The sequence below is a fragment of the Oxyura jamaicensis genome, chromosome 4 (genome assembly GCF_011077185.1).
Source record: "Oxyura jamaicensis isolate SHBP4307 breed ruddy duck chromosome 4, BPBGC_Ojam_1.0, whole genome shotgun sequence".
Lineage (NCBI taxonomy): Eukaryota > Metazoa > Chordata > Aves > Anseriformes > Anatidae > Oxyura > Oxyura jamaicensis.
Window position 1 is genome coordinate 80,629,730 of NC_048896.1, and position 13,461 is coordinate 80,643,190.

At 41.0% G+C, this 13,461-nt stretch overlaps 1 protein-coding gene across 2 annotated transcripts in view; it reads left to right on the top strand.

Annotated features, from left to right (window-relative positions):
• The first annotated feature begins 6,746 nt into the window (after positions 1-6,746).
• Positions 6,747-13,461, top strand: part of TAPT1 (transmembrane anterior posterior transformation 1) — a 39,337-nt gene continuing 32,622 nt past the window's right edge. Inside the window, exons 1-2 of one of the 2 annotated variants that reach the window (XM_035325054.1) lie at positions 6,747-7,037; positions 11,542-11,672. In XM_035325054.1, coding sequence (XP_035180945.1) covers positions 6,812-7,037; positions 11,542-11,672 — 357 coding nt within the window. In that variant the 5' untranslated portion in view covers positions 6,747-6,811. The remainder of the gene's footprint in view (positions 7,038-11,541; positions 11,673-13,461) is intronic. The other variant, XM_035325055.1, reaches the window with a different exon arrangement.

A 13,461-nucleotide genomic window follows, 5' to 3' on the forward strand; every position in this document is an offset into this window, starting at 1 on the left:
TTTAAAATAAAAACTTGAAGGGAAAAAAAAAAAAAAAAAAAAAGGACAAAATTTTGAGTTCCAGTTGATAATGTATTCTTATCTCATCATGCTACCATAGAAGGTCTTGAAGAAAAAAAGAGTGACATAAGAAATCACTCTCTCAGTGCTGTGACTCTGCTACTGATAGATACAATTTTATATATTGATACACATGATTTGTGAATGCATCAAAAATCCAAGTCTACACACCAACACGTAAAAGATCAAGTAGATTGGTGTTACTGGAATCAGAGTTGAATTTGATCCAAATGCTGTTGTCAAGTTTGACAACTGGATTGCAAGAGTTAATGACAAAAGCAATAAGCAAATACGAATCTCATGGGAAGACAATTATTCAAGTCTAGCACTGAACCCTTGCCTGAAAGAGACTGGCTGTTAAAAGAACTTCTCTAACATTAAAATTATACTTAGCTCCTGAAGTTTATCCTGATTTCAGCATTCTGTTGTTATATATATGTAAATAGACATATGTGTATTTATATATATAAACAACATCTGTATGTGTGAAGAGTTCTGAACACATTTTTTCACCTTGATTGCATTGTGCACAGTGGATTAGGTGATCTGCATGTATCATAACATCATTGAAATAATAAACTTTTCTTCTTTCAGACTTCAAATAATCCTAAACCAGTCCTAAATTCATGAAAACTGCGTGAGTCCACTGAAGGCCATGACTTTATTTTGACTCACAATCACTAAAGGTTTGGCCTCAGAGCTACTAGTTATACATTTGCAAACAATAGATATGTTTTTCTGTGTATATTATGGTACATGCTTTTCATGTGCAACCGTGATTACAAAATGAGTAATGATTTTCAGAAATAGGAATTTAAACAAGGAGTCCCAGAACCTCTTAACTGACTCAGATGGACCTCCAGGAGGCTGAACATTTTTGAAGAACACTGTTAGTTCCTAAAATCAGGAAGGCACTTACCCTTATGTTTGAATCTAACACATTTGAATTCTCTTCTGAGTAGAGATGTTCCCCGGAAGTGAGAGACTTAAGATCCTATCTAGAGATCTCACATTCTAATTTTAGGCACATGGCTTGTATATTTGTATATGTCTGCATACCTTTTCAGAATAGATGTGTTGTGCTGGGCTGAGATTTTCAGCTTATTAAAATCAATAGCACTGTTTACAGCAACTCTGATCACTAATGATTCTTGTGACAGAAATTTTCATCTCCATTTGGGTTTGGCATGACTGAAATCTCATCCTGTGAATTCACGCACAAAACCCAGACAACTCCCACTTTTGGATTTCACCTCTGCTTCCTGGGCCTGAAAATTTTGAAGAAATGGTAGATGGTAGACTGAAATTTTTTAGAGGTAACTTATGACATCTGGGAAAAACAAAACACAACACAACAACAATAGAAAATATTGCTATCTGATACGGAGAATTTCCCTGTTAGGTAAAGGAAACTTATGTTTTGGGGGCTGAAACTAATGCTTTTCTCTTCCCATTTTGTGACTTTTGGAGCTCTCATAACCCTTCCTTACATTTGCATGTTCTTTTCCACTTTACTCCCACCTATTCCCCTCACACCTTATCTCTGGTTTAGCTCTGCTGAAGCAGTAGCTGAGGATGGAGTCAAAGGCAGCTTCATTTTTATTTTATAAGATTTAAAAACACCTTGTCATATATGGAGTCATCTTAAAATGTTATGCAGTATAGCTGCAAATATGTAACAAGAAATAAAGTGGAAAGAGATGTTGCCTCCAACACTTTGGGGTGAAGACTGTGACAAAGGAACTTGGAATCTAAGAGATTCAGGAATCTCCCTGATAATCTGCTTTCAAGTGTGTGAACCTTGAGGGGAAATGTCCCATAAGTCATGCAGTTCAGTCATGGTGGGGTTGAAAACATCATTTGCTTCTTTTCTTATGCAACACGTGTTGGAGGATCGGGTATCTGCACTGCAACAGAGGCAGCAGTTTAAATATGAGTTGTGCAGTTTTGCTCAAGATATAAACTTGAAGAAATCTTTACGTCAAGGAATGGAGATCAGACCATGGGCAGGAAAGGACCGGCACTGAGAGTCAAAGAAAGGTATTGCCTTGATAAAAACACTTACAGGGAAAGAGCTCTAGAAATATCTATATCTAGATAAATATCTAGAGGGAGCTTATAGAAGTCTGAACAACAACAATAACAAAAACTAACAAAAAAGAATATTATTAATTTTATTTTTGAAACAATGCAACCGTGTTTTCAAAAATCTATAATACAGAACTAATTTTCAGTACCTCTGCCCTTCACTCCTTGAACTGCTGAACTATGGTCTCAGGACAAGATGCCACATAGAAATATCTCAAAATAATGATTTTTGCTAAAAATTTCAAAGGTGGTAGGTATGGAAAATTATGCTCTTACTGGAAAGCATCATTGATTCTCACTATGGAGCAGCTCCTGTGCTATATAATAGGGTATCCAAAGCAAGCAAATAATGGAAATATACCAGTGAGAAGTCAAACCTGACTTTCAGGTATTGTAGTATTGCATAACATGATTTGTACTTGCATTATTCAAGGACATGCTGATGTTGAGTAATGTCCTTACCTTACCTAAGAGTTAACCTAATCTTTAGTGAGACTACAACTCAGAAAAAAAAATATGGTCAGCTCTAGCAGTGTAAATTTTATATTGAGATAAGAAAATAAGTAAGTGAAATACATATGGTGCTAGACAGTCTCTTTACCATGATTTCTTACACAGATTATTTTTCATATAAGAAGATTATCCCATACAAAAATTCTTGCAGTGCTTAGATGTTGAACATGAAATGGAGGAAAGAGTCTTTGCATGATTTTTCTCCTGTGGGCGTAAATAGCTATTTTTAACTTCAGCTACCAAACAGAACTGACTGAGACAGAATTAGATTATACTTCCAACCAATACTTTTGCACCTTGCAAATATATGACAGCTGCGATTTAGAAAGATTCAGAACCAAGTTTGTTAATATCAGTTGTTGCTAAGAGATGCATTGCCTTTAGTAGAATGAATATGCACCCACATATTAAGGGATCTATGAACTAAAAGTCACAAAATATATTGTTTATGTTACAAGAGAGTCTGAAAATATTTCATTGTTGAAAAAAATCATCATTATTGCAATTTGAGTTCATCATTTTTGTTGACTTGCCTCCTCACGGAAGGTGTACCCAGTGATGACATTTTTGAAAATGACAAAATGATTGAAAATCGCATTGAAGACTATAACTCAATATAATTCTTACAGCACACTCAAGAAATGAAACCATTAAAATACACAATTTTGGTATCTAAGCTTTTTTGAATGATATTGCAAAGTCTAAAGAAGTTCAAGCCTCAGTCACAAAAAGCTTACAATGAAAGATACATACCAGATGTTTTCATATGCAGTTATAAGTATTGTTACCATCATCATTTTAACACCTGCTTATTCTTTACTGCTGATGTATTTTCCAGTTTCACTTACCTCTGTCTGGGTTAGCACACTGAGTTTCCATCTTTCTCTCAAAAATTCTTTCACATCTCTTAACCTATAATTTACTTCTTTTATTACTTATCATTCTGTTGACGGGTGTTGGTTGATGTTTGTATTGCTCTCTAAAACAAGCACTTATTGAAACTCTTTTTAGCACATTTCATTGATTAACTATCTGTGTTAATTGGGGATATCTATGTTGGTAGGGGTAAATTACTTAGATGCCAAGGTCTGGAGATACAACACAGTTCTGCCAGCAAAAAGCACTGAAAATAAGGGCTATGCATCATCTGAGCCTCCTCTTCTTCTTTATAACCCTTTGTTGGGTTCTGGGGGGGGATAACATCCATGAGAAGTTTTATACCATGTGAAAATGCTCATTAGACTATCTTCACTAGGAGACAGTTGCAACAATGAGTACTCCAGGACTAAAGCATAAATGACCTGGAAGTTAAAAGTTTTAAAACTTGAAAGTGTAAAAAGAAACCTCCTGATATCAAATTTGCAAAATTTCCTCCATGGTGATTATGTACAAGATACATTATATGTAGGTAATCATTACTGTAGTATACATATGGGCAATCTAAGGTAAAGAAAATAAGTAATAAAAATGAAGTGACCTTCACAAAGCCCCAAAGACCTTATGCATTTATTTTTCTAATAAAATTCAAGTAGTTTTTTGTTCCCAGCCTGCATTCACACCAAGACTAACCAAACGTTTTTCACTGCTATATGAATGAAGCTGCATTTTTCTTGCTGGAGTCATTATTTTGAAACCATTCTTCCTGCTAAATGTCTCTCGGAAAACAGCAAACTCCATCTGTGGGAATACATACAGGACAGTGTCTTGTTCCAGGAAAACCGCTTCAGAAAAAATTAAAAAAAATAATAATAAAAAAAAAAGTGAATAGTTATGAAACTGCAAAGTGGATTCTGACCCTTTGCAGAGTCACATGCAGAGTATGAGTAGTATGTCTCATAGCAGATAAGCTATGAAAAGCAACAAAATACAGCTTCTCATGCCCAAACAGCAGATGGCCCCAGATAACTCCCAACAGCAGATATCATAATGAGCCACTACTTCCTAAATCAACACTGCTAAAATTTTTTTGCTAAACAACTTTTCCCCTCTGCGTTTGTCAGTTCAAAGACTCAAATACCTTGGGGCTGGATTTTGCTGCAGTTGCATTTACCTTCTTGAAGAGGCAACTTGCTAAAATACCCCATGTAATAGCTGAAACACGCACATCTCTGCACGTGGAAAAGAGCACTTCAAAATTATGACAGGTTACAAAAGGAATGTAAGGCTCAGGAAAAACATATGCAGGGACTCTGTGGGTAGTAATTTGAGAATATCTGTTCAGTGTGCTTTTGAGGTGTCAAAAATACGAGTGAATTCTTGGCTTAAAATTTCTGCAGTCATACTATTATTGTGCCTTCAGCTGAACTACTTTGAATGAAAAACTGAAATATTTTGTAAACTAATCGAGGTTATCTTGGGTTAACCCAAGATACAAAAAAAAAAAAAAAAATGTATGTGCTGTCACAACTGCTGCAAGGCAATTCATTTGATAGTTTCTCAGCGGGCCCAAAGGAAGACACAGCTGGTTGTTAGAGGATGCTTGATGCTGCAAATGCCTTCATTTGGATAAGATTGATAACAAGGTTGTGACAATTTGTTGTCCTTAACGATCCTGCAATGCATTTTACAGATAGATATAGCTATTGCACACAGCTGGGAGGAGAGAAGCAGTCTCAGGGTGTCATGTAACTTTGCGTGGACTGCAGCAGCTTTCCTGCTAAGAGGATTTTTTCAAATATTTTTAGGGACTTCTGCTCCACATCCTATTTTTCAATTGCTTTTCACACCCACAGAGAAAAGAAGGGAGAAGACAAAACTGTTGATGTATTGTAACTATCACTGTTCTCTGTTTGATGTTATTACACATTGTAAAAAGCTCTCCACTGCCTGAAAACATCAAGACTTTCCTACATGATTCCTACATGATTAATCCTACATGATTTTAGGCATCTAGAACCACTAATGGCAGTGGAAATGGGCACTTTCATTTTATCCAAGGCCTCAAATGCTCTGAGACAACTCTCTGTTCAATTAACTTAGAGGTAGAGTTTTAGAGGAAAACTACACACACTGTGGTCTTCCAAAGAAAGAATAAAGCACTCTTTGTTTTCCCAGGATAAGTGGCTAAATATTAAGCTGAATGAATCTGGCCTCTGAACGCATGATAAGAACACGAGAAGTGAGTGTGAAGGAGATCTTGTACTTGAATTTCAGGCCAGGTATTTCGTCCTTGTGCCCATGTGAATTCCTTCTTCAAACAAGTATTCTGCTTTTACCTTGAGCAACCTGCTTCTTATATTCATGTTTACTCCTCTATACATTATAAGTGCTTTGAAACGGGAACAATTATTTTTCACTCATCACCCCGCTATGACCACTGCAACTAACTAATGACATTTTCAGCTTCAACACTTCACGAATTGCAAGACTTTATGCCGCCTTGATGGGTTGTCTGGGGGCTGGTTGCGTGTGCTGGTGTTTGTGGTCCCACGGAGCATGGCACAGGTGGTCCAGGACCCGGTGGGCTGCCGTGAGCCCTGGGCATGCCAGGTGGACACAGCAGCCCCGTCCTTCACGCAGGACAGTTCACAGACGGCGTCTCCTTTCAGAGGCCGCCTGCACAAAGTGCCGCACAAACATGAACGGCAAGCTGGTGACCTAAAGTGCAAGGTCAGGTCCAACAAGCACACTGAAGTCCCGTTGGCTTTACAGTTAATAATTCACCTCTCACTTTCCTTCTCCAATCACGGACTTATTTGTGCAGTGCGGCATAGATTAATAACCTTAAAGTTGCTTTGCACTACTGCCCCTGAGCCCACGCAACCTTTCCACACGCGTCCTTTGCACCAACAAGAAGACACACGAGACCTCTTCCCTCACACAACCATCTTTATTTCCACCCCACGATATAAATAAAACCCGAATAAGCCTCGAGGGCCCCCGCTGGGCGGGGGGAGGCTTGGAGAGGAGGAGAAGGCTCGCAGAGGAGCCGACAGCACCGCCAGGCTGCCGGCGCGCAACCGGTTAACGGCGGCGGGGCCGCGCAAGATGGCGCCGCGCCGGCTTCGCCCCCGTCCCCGCCCCGCGCTCGGCTCTGTAGCGGCGGCCGGGCCGGGCCGCGCGGCGCCGCCGTCGCACGGTGATGAGTCAGCGGCAGGGGCGCGGCGCGGCGCGGGGCTCGGGGGCGGCCAGCGCGGAGCGGGCGGCGAACATGGCCGGCGTTGCCGACGCCGCCGCGCCGGGGAGCGGCGGGGAAGGGCGGCGCGGCGGCGCCCCGGAGCAGCAGCAGCCGCAGCCCCAGCAGCAGGAGGGCTGCCGCGGGGAGCCCAAGACTCTGTGGGGGAGCAGCGAGCCGCAGGCGGCCCCGCAGCAGCGGACGGAGACGCTGGGCTTCTACGAGAGCGACCGGGGCAGGAAGAAGAAGAGGGGGCTCTCGGGTGAGGAGCGGCGGCGGGGAGGGAGGCGGCGGCCCGAGGGGCTGCGGGGAGCGGGGAGGGCCCCAGCGGGGCTGTCCCGGCTCCTCGCATCGCCGCCCGGCCGGGCTGAGGGACCGGGTCAGCCTCGGCGGGTGCCCGAGGCGGGGCTGAGGGCGCTGCCGCCGGCCGCCTTGGCGAACTTGGTCGAGAGACTTCAAAAAGTGCGCCGGGGTGCGGGGAGCGGCGTTGTTCGGCGGCTCCGTTAGGAGAGGAGGGAAGGGAACGGGGCTCATGCAGGCGGCTGCGGCCCTTCTGCCCCCTTTGCTTTGCTCTCAGCCGCCCAGCTCGGCCCCGTCGGTGAAGCCAAGCCGCTGTGCGCGCCTTGTTGCCCTCATCTCTTCACACGAGCGTGTTCAGAAAGGGCAGAGAGAGCACTGAAGTTTCACCTAGCGCGTTAGCCGATCGGTGTCAGGACGCTTTTTTAAGTTATAAGGGTGTCTGTAACGGGAAAGCTTCGCACAGAAGTTAAAAATGGGTTTGTTAAATCTGCAGCCTGCTGAGGAATGGCTCCGGAGAGCAAGGAGCGCGGGCAGAGCGGTTCTGTGTCCTCAGCTCCGCTCCTCGGCTCTGCGGCACGCAACTTGGCTTTCTTCTCGAGGCACGAAACACACTTCATCGTTAAACAGTGCTTGTTAGGTGCATGCAATTATCAGCATAATATCAGCATAATAGTCTTTACTACTGAAAGTAATCGTGCTGTTAGAGCCTTGAAATCCTGTGCGGATTGTTACAAGGCTTTCTAACTAACCGTGTCTTACTAGCTTATGATTTCACAGGGAAAAATAATGAGAGAAAGTAGATTGGCAGCAACAGCCGTTACACACCTTTATTTACATTTACACTTGAACTGATTGTTTTAGTTATCCACTAAGCAGTTTGTGAAATTCAGCCTTGCCTCATTCATAAAAAGTAAAACTTGTCATCTAAATGTCATGGCTGACATCTGTGCCCTAGATAAATGACATCTTAATGACGTGGCTGGGTAGATTTGATGTTGGTAAACTTAACAACCAACTTTTTAGCACCGTATACTTAATAGGGTGGTTAGCTGGACATGTGAGAAGAAGTGCTCAAAGAAGTGTTCAGATTTCCAAGCTGTCTGCCTCACCGTTGGCTGGAATGTGACACCACAGGTCATATCAAATAGGAAAGAGGAGAAAATAGTGATTGTAAATTAGCTTAAACCATTTAGCAACGATTGAATGGTTTCCTTCTAAGCTAGTTAGGTGTTATGGCTGTTTCTGATGTATTGTGTCAGAGCATCATTGATCACACTGTTTTGGTGGTGAAACTGCTGCAGGTCCCATAGTTGTAAGGAGTTGGCTTGGTTACAGTGCTGTGACTTGGTTTGTGGTGGGTAAAATATGGTCAGGATGCGCAGTGGTGTTCCTGAAAGACAGCTGAACAGAACTTTTTTTAAAGCAAACAAATCAGTATGTGGGAGAAAAAAATACTAATAATCTTCCAGCAATTGATCTTAATTTAAAAAAAAATAAATACTTAGAAATCATTGGTGTAGTCTGATTCTTCAAGAAAACCTTGGAGGAACAGGCTTTTGATATAGCAACTAAAAATTCTAACTCCTCTTTGCTGGTAGCGTTATGCTTTATAGTACACAGAAGTAGATTTTCTTTCAAGGTGGTACAGTAGGGCAAGTACTGCACAGAGTTGTCTGGAGGGGAAGGAAATAACTAGTTAAAAAATAAAGGTATTGTACTGCTTCAGTCTTGATTTATTTATTTGAGTGTTCATGGAAGAAGCCTGTGTTTAGGATTGACAGGAGCGAAGTGAATGTCTGAAACTGTTAGCATTTAGGATTAATGTTCTGATTGTTTCTCAACAGAAGACTTGTGAGGCATGGTGGATTTTACATTTGCACATGCTTTCCTCTCCATTTCTGGTTAATGGTTATCCCTTGTGTCGCTATGCATTGAAGTACAACTTTGGTAAATCATTATCTTTTTGCCTTGAAAAAATAACTGTGGCCTTTTATGTTTTGAAGATGCTTGTGCTTCTCTGCACTGGCATGGGAAGATGAGTGAGAATACTTAAAGTGTTTAGACTATGCCATCTGAACAGTTTAAACTTAGGCCAAAACTTTTTGACTGTAGAGGAGGGAAATTTAAATAAATTGGATGTAGTAATTAAACCATTTTCTTAAATTTAACAGAAAATGATGCTTTGATAGCAGAATTAAGCCCCTTTTCAGGTGATTTACTGTGCTGTCCTGCCTTGGTGTCTCGTGCTGTTCTGCTGGCTGTGTTTTTCCTACAGGGCCAACCCCGATCTGCTCCATGGCTCTTTGGGCACAGTAGGGCTGATGCTGGGTGCTAGGAACTGCTCAGAAAGGAGGTGGCTGGGCGACTGTGTGCTTCAGCACATCCCATCGCTGGAGAGGGTGTTCTGTGTGCACAGTCTGGAGCTTCTGTATTGATCAGCTTCAGCTGCTAGGAGTGTCTGGGGTGTGGAAGTTAAGTGAGGTGGAGGGGACTTAGAATGATTTGTTTTTCAACGACGAAGCCAATGAACCAGTTAATGTGAGGTAATAGGAAGTGGGAACAGACAGCTCAGCTGCTACTCCACGACGGTTGCCCGTATGTCAATATTTATTTTGCAGGAAACTTGTGTTGGCTTTGAGATGCATTACCTTTAGGTTAGTGAAGGTTGGTTATCTGTGGTGTCAGAAAGTGTACCTGGGCAGTTACCAGAGTAGTTAATTTGGATGTTCATACCTAAGCTTATCTTTTGTTAACTTTTTTTTGGTTTTCCCTCTTCTTTCTTGAGATTCAAATGATGATACAGAGGAAGACTTTAGAGAACAAGTTTGGCTGAGATCTGAATAATCATTTAGTGGTATGAACTTCTGCCGTTATTTCACTAGCATGAACTTTGATTGAAGCTTTAAATGTCAATATTAGTTTTCTTCCACTCATTACCCTACATGTTTGTTTATTTTAAAACAAATACCTTTAGGGGTTACAGTAGCTGTAGCCTGCTAGAAGTGGATCAGTTATATAAATTATTGCAAACACCATCCAAACAAGTCCTTACGGGGTTCAGTTCACATAGTTGAAAGCAAATAATGATTGAAATGATTTATTAACAGTACATATTTATGTTAATATACCACTGCAAACTTCAAGATGTTTGTAATCCCGAGAAGTTCTAATTACGTGTCCACCACCCAAGGCAAGCACACACCCCTGCCTCTTCTGTGGCTTTTAAACTTCTTTTCAAGCTGATTGCTTCTTTGCCTTAAAACTTTTGGTAATTTCTTGGCTACTGTTCCATCCAGCTGATGGTTGTCATCATCTTTGATGTAACCGCCTCGGGGTGAACTGTTCACACGTACCATCCCTGCTTGTGTTCTGTCTTGACAGCTGTTGTTACCTCGGCTGTTTTAAGGCTGTGCTGTGCAGCCTCTTCCCTTCACCCTCCTCACCACAAATGGGGCACTGTACTGTACAAGGCCCCCACAGCAGTCATTGAAACTCACTAAAGTCTGAATCAGCTGCTGGTGAGCGTGTTCTTGTCCCATGATAAATTCACTGCCTGCTGCTTTTCACCTGTCTGGATAAGTGATATCTGTACTTTGGATGTTGTGTGAACACTGAGAGTGTCTGGTTTTGAGTGCCAGTAATAACCAGAAATTTTGAACATGAGTGTAGTCTCCTGTCACTTGTGAAGTGTTACAGATGGGAGGTGCTGCTCTCAGAACTTGTCAGCGAGTGTTGTAAGCTCAACCTCTTCGTGCTTCTGATAGCCTGAGCTTTCATAATTTTTACTTATTTAATGTTGAAAGGCTATTCTGTGTTCTTTTTTTAAGCCATATAGCTTGATTAAAAACTTAGGTCAGGCTTCAGCTTATTTACCTACAGCTGTTAAAATGCAGAAGACCTATACATGCTTGACTGCATTTCAGTCTTGAAGGGTTTTTTATCTGATTAGCAAATTATCAGGACACCTTTACTGTTAGTGCACTGAATCACCTGCAATCACTTACCTATGAATGCTATGATCTTTTAGAAGGTGTTCTTTAAACTAAAGGACACGCTGCTGGTGTTGCTGAGAAAGAAAATAACTATAAAAGTCTAAAATTAAGCTCTAATTTAGGAGGGCTTTCAGTATGATAAGAATTAGATCCATTAGATACACTGCATTCAGCATAGCTTTTTTTAGTAATCTTTTGGGGAAGCAGGATGTCTGATGAAAATGATTGGCTGGGGAGAGTAGTTTATTTTGCTTGTTGGGAAGTGATCAGGAAATGGGAGGGAGTAGGACTAAATTCTCATAAAGCTCCTTCCGTACCAAGTTATTTGACATTCCAGTTGCTATTAGCAGAAACCTATTGCGTTAGATGTGACAGAACTGGAGCGTGTAGCAAGTAACAGAAGCATAGGAGCCTTCTCACTCTGTGGAGTTAATGTCTAAAGCCTTTTCTTCTTTTGTGCGTTCCCAAATGTAGATCTTTCGTTGCTGAGGTTCATCAGTGCTGAGCTAACAAGAGGTTACTTCCTTGAACACAATGAAGCAAAATACACAGAGCGGAGAGAGAGAGTATACACGTGCATGCGGATACCAAAAGAACTGGAAAAGGTGAAGTATTCTTTAAGATTTCTTTTAATTTCAAGATTAAATCTGCTATGTGAAGGTATTTAAAGGAATCTTTATTTTTCAAACACTTTCACTCAAAAAAAAAAATAATGCACATCTGCCGTGATTAATTTTCAGTATTTTCTGCTAATGGCCATTTGATGTTACTAGGAGAGACTGACATAATTAACTTTCAAGTCCAGGTGGTGATTTATTCAAATACTAAAATGTCAATGATCTTCAAGGAATAGTCAGTCAAAGGAAAACCATTGTTTTAAAGAATTTTCCAATCTAAAAGTATGGTGATAGATGAGTTTGTAGAAGGTTTTTGACTTCCATAGCCTTCCGTTTTGCTTCTGGCCACTGCTTACCACACCTTCCTTTCCTTTTCCCTCTATCCCAGTGCTGTGGTTCTTCCTCATTGATGCATTTCTGCCACCTTCTTTGTGGTAGCTTAAATGTAATTCAGCAGGCTAATACCAGTGCACTAACGTAGAAGGGGGTTTTGTTTTGGTGTAACTGTTTTGGAACCTTGTAGGACAGGGTGTCAGAGTTGGGAGGCAGCAGGAATATGCTCAGGGATGAAGAGTAAGGCAAATTGGTAATAAGGTTCTGCAGGTTGCAGTGTTACCATAACTTTAAGAGTTAATGTTGTTAAATTTCTCAAAACCTGTAGGTTTTGAGAAATATGGTAAGCCTAAACCAATTTAACACTACCTTATGTTGAAAGAAGAGTCTTGCTCCCACTTCAGTCTCCCACCTCATACACACTACTTGTTTTGCATGAGCCTGTTGCTCGTTGGACCATTCTGAAATGTAAATCAGCTCATAATTTGGCAGTGAATGCTTCATGTTTCTTGCCTGTTTTGTTCTCTGCTAGGCTAGTGTGCTGAATTTCTCAGCCAATATTCTCACAAGTCCAGAGTTGTTGAGGACAGGGGTAGCTGAATAGCGTGGAGTAGGAGTAGGTTTACAGACAGAGAAGTGGAGAAGGGAGGGAGAGTGGGATTCCTTTTTGTCAGAGCCTTGCTTCTACCTTCAGTGTCATCAAATTAATCCTTGGTCACGATGAGACCTGGCTTTATAGAAGTAAATACCCATCTCTGTTGTAATTATGTAGACTATTACTTGCAGTCTCCAAGCCACAGAAATTACTCTGAAGGATCATCACCATAGGTTTCCAATAAAACTTACGAGCATTTAAGAACATACAAGATGGGTAGGTAGCCTTTGCTTAAATAGGGTTGGTGGTGTAAGTGGTCAAATTACTGTTGTTTGTTTTGCATGGTAAATCAGACTTTGGTCTCTGTTTTGTGCATTAATGAAAGAATATGAAACTAAGGAATAAGCAGATGGATCTAAAAGGTGATAGGTCTGTTTATAGAGAGAGAAATGTTCTTTGCCCGGGCTTAGTCCAGGCTAGCTTTCATTCTAACTATATCAACTTGAATAATACTCACTGAAAAAAAAATGAAAAAGTATGCTGATGAGCACCTAGAAAGCGAACTAAATAGTATGCAGACTGTCACCTATTGTAGGAATTGTTTGACTGTGTTTCAAAAGTCTGCTTCATTCAAGTGAAACGTGAGAGTAGGAAAGGAAGGCAAGAATTGTCTTAATGACTTGTATTGTTTGCTACCTAATTGTTTACTGAAAGAGTAGGAATGTAGATCATAATCAGCTAGCGTGAGAATAAACTGGAATAAAATTTATCTTCTGATATTAGGTAAATATTTGATGTTCTTTAACCTGCTATTATTACAAATATATAACCTTTATTTTACAAAATAGG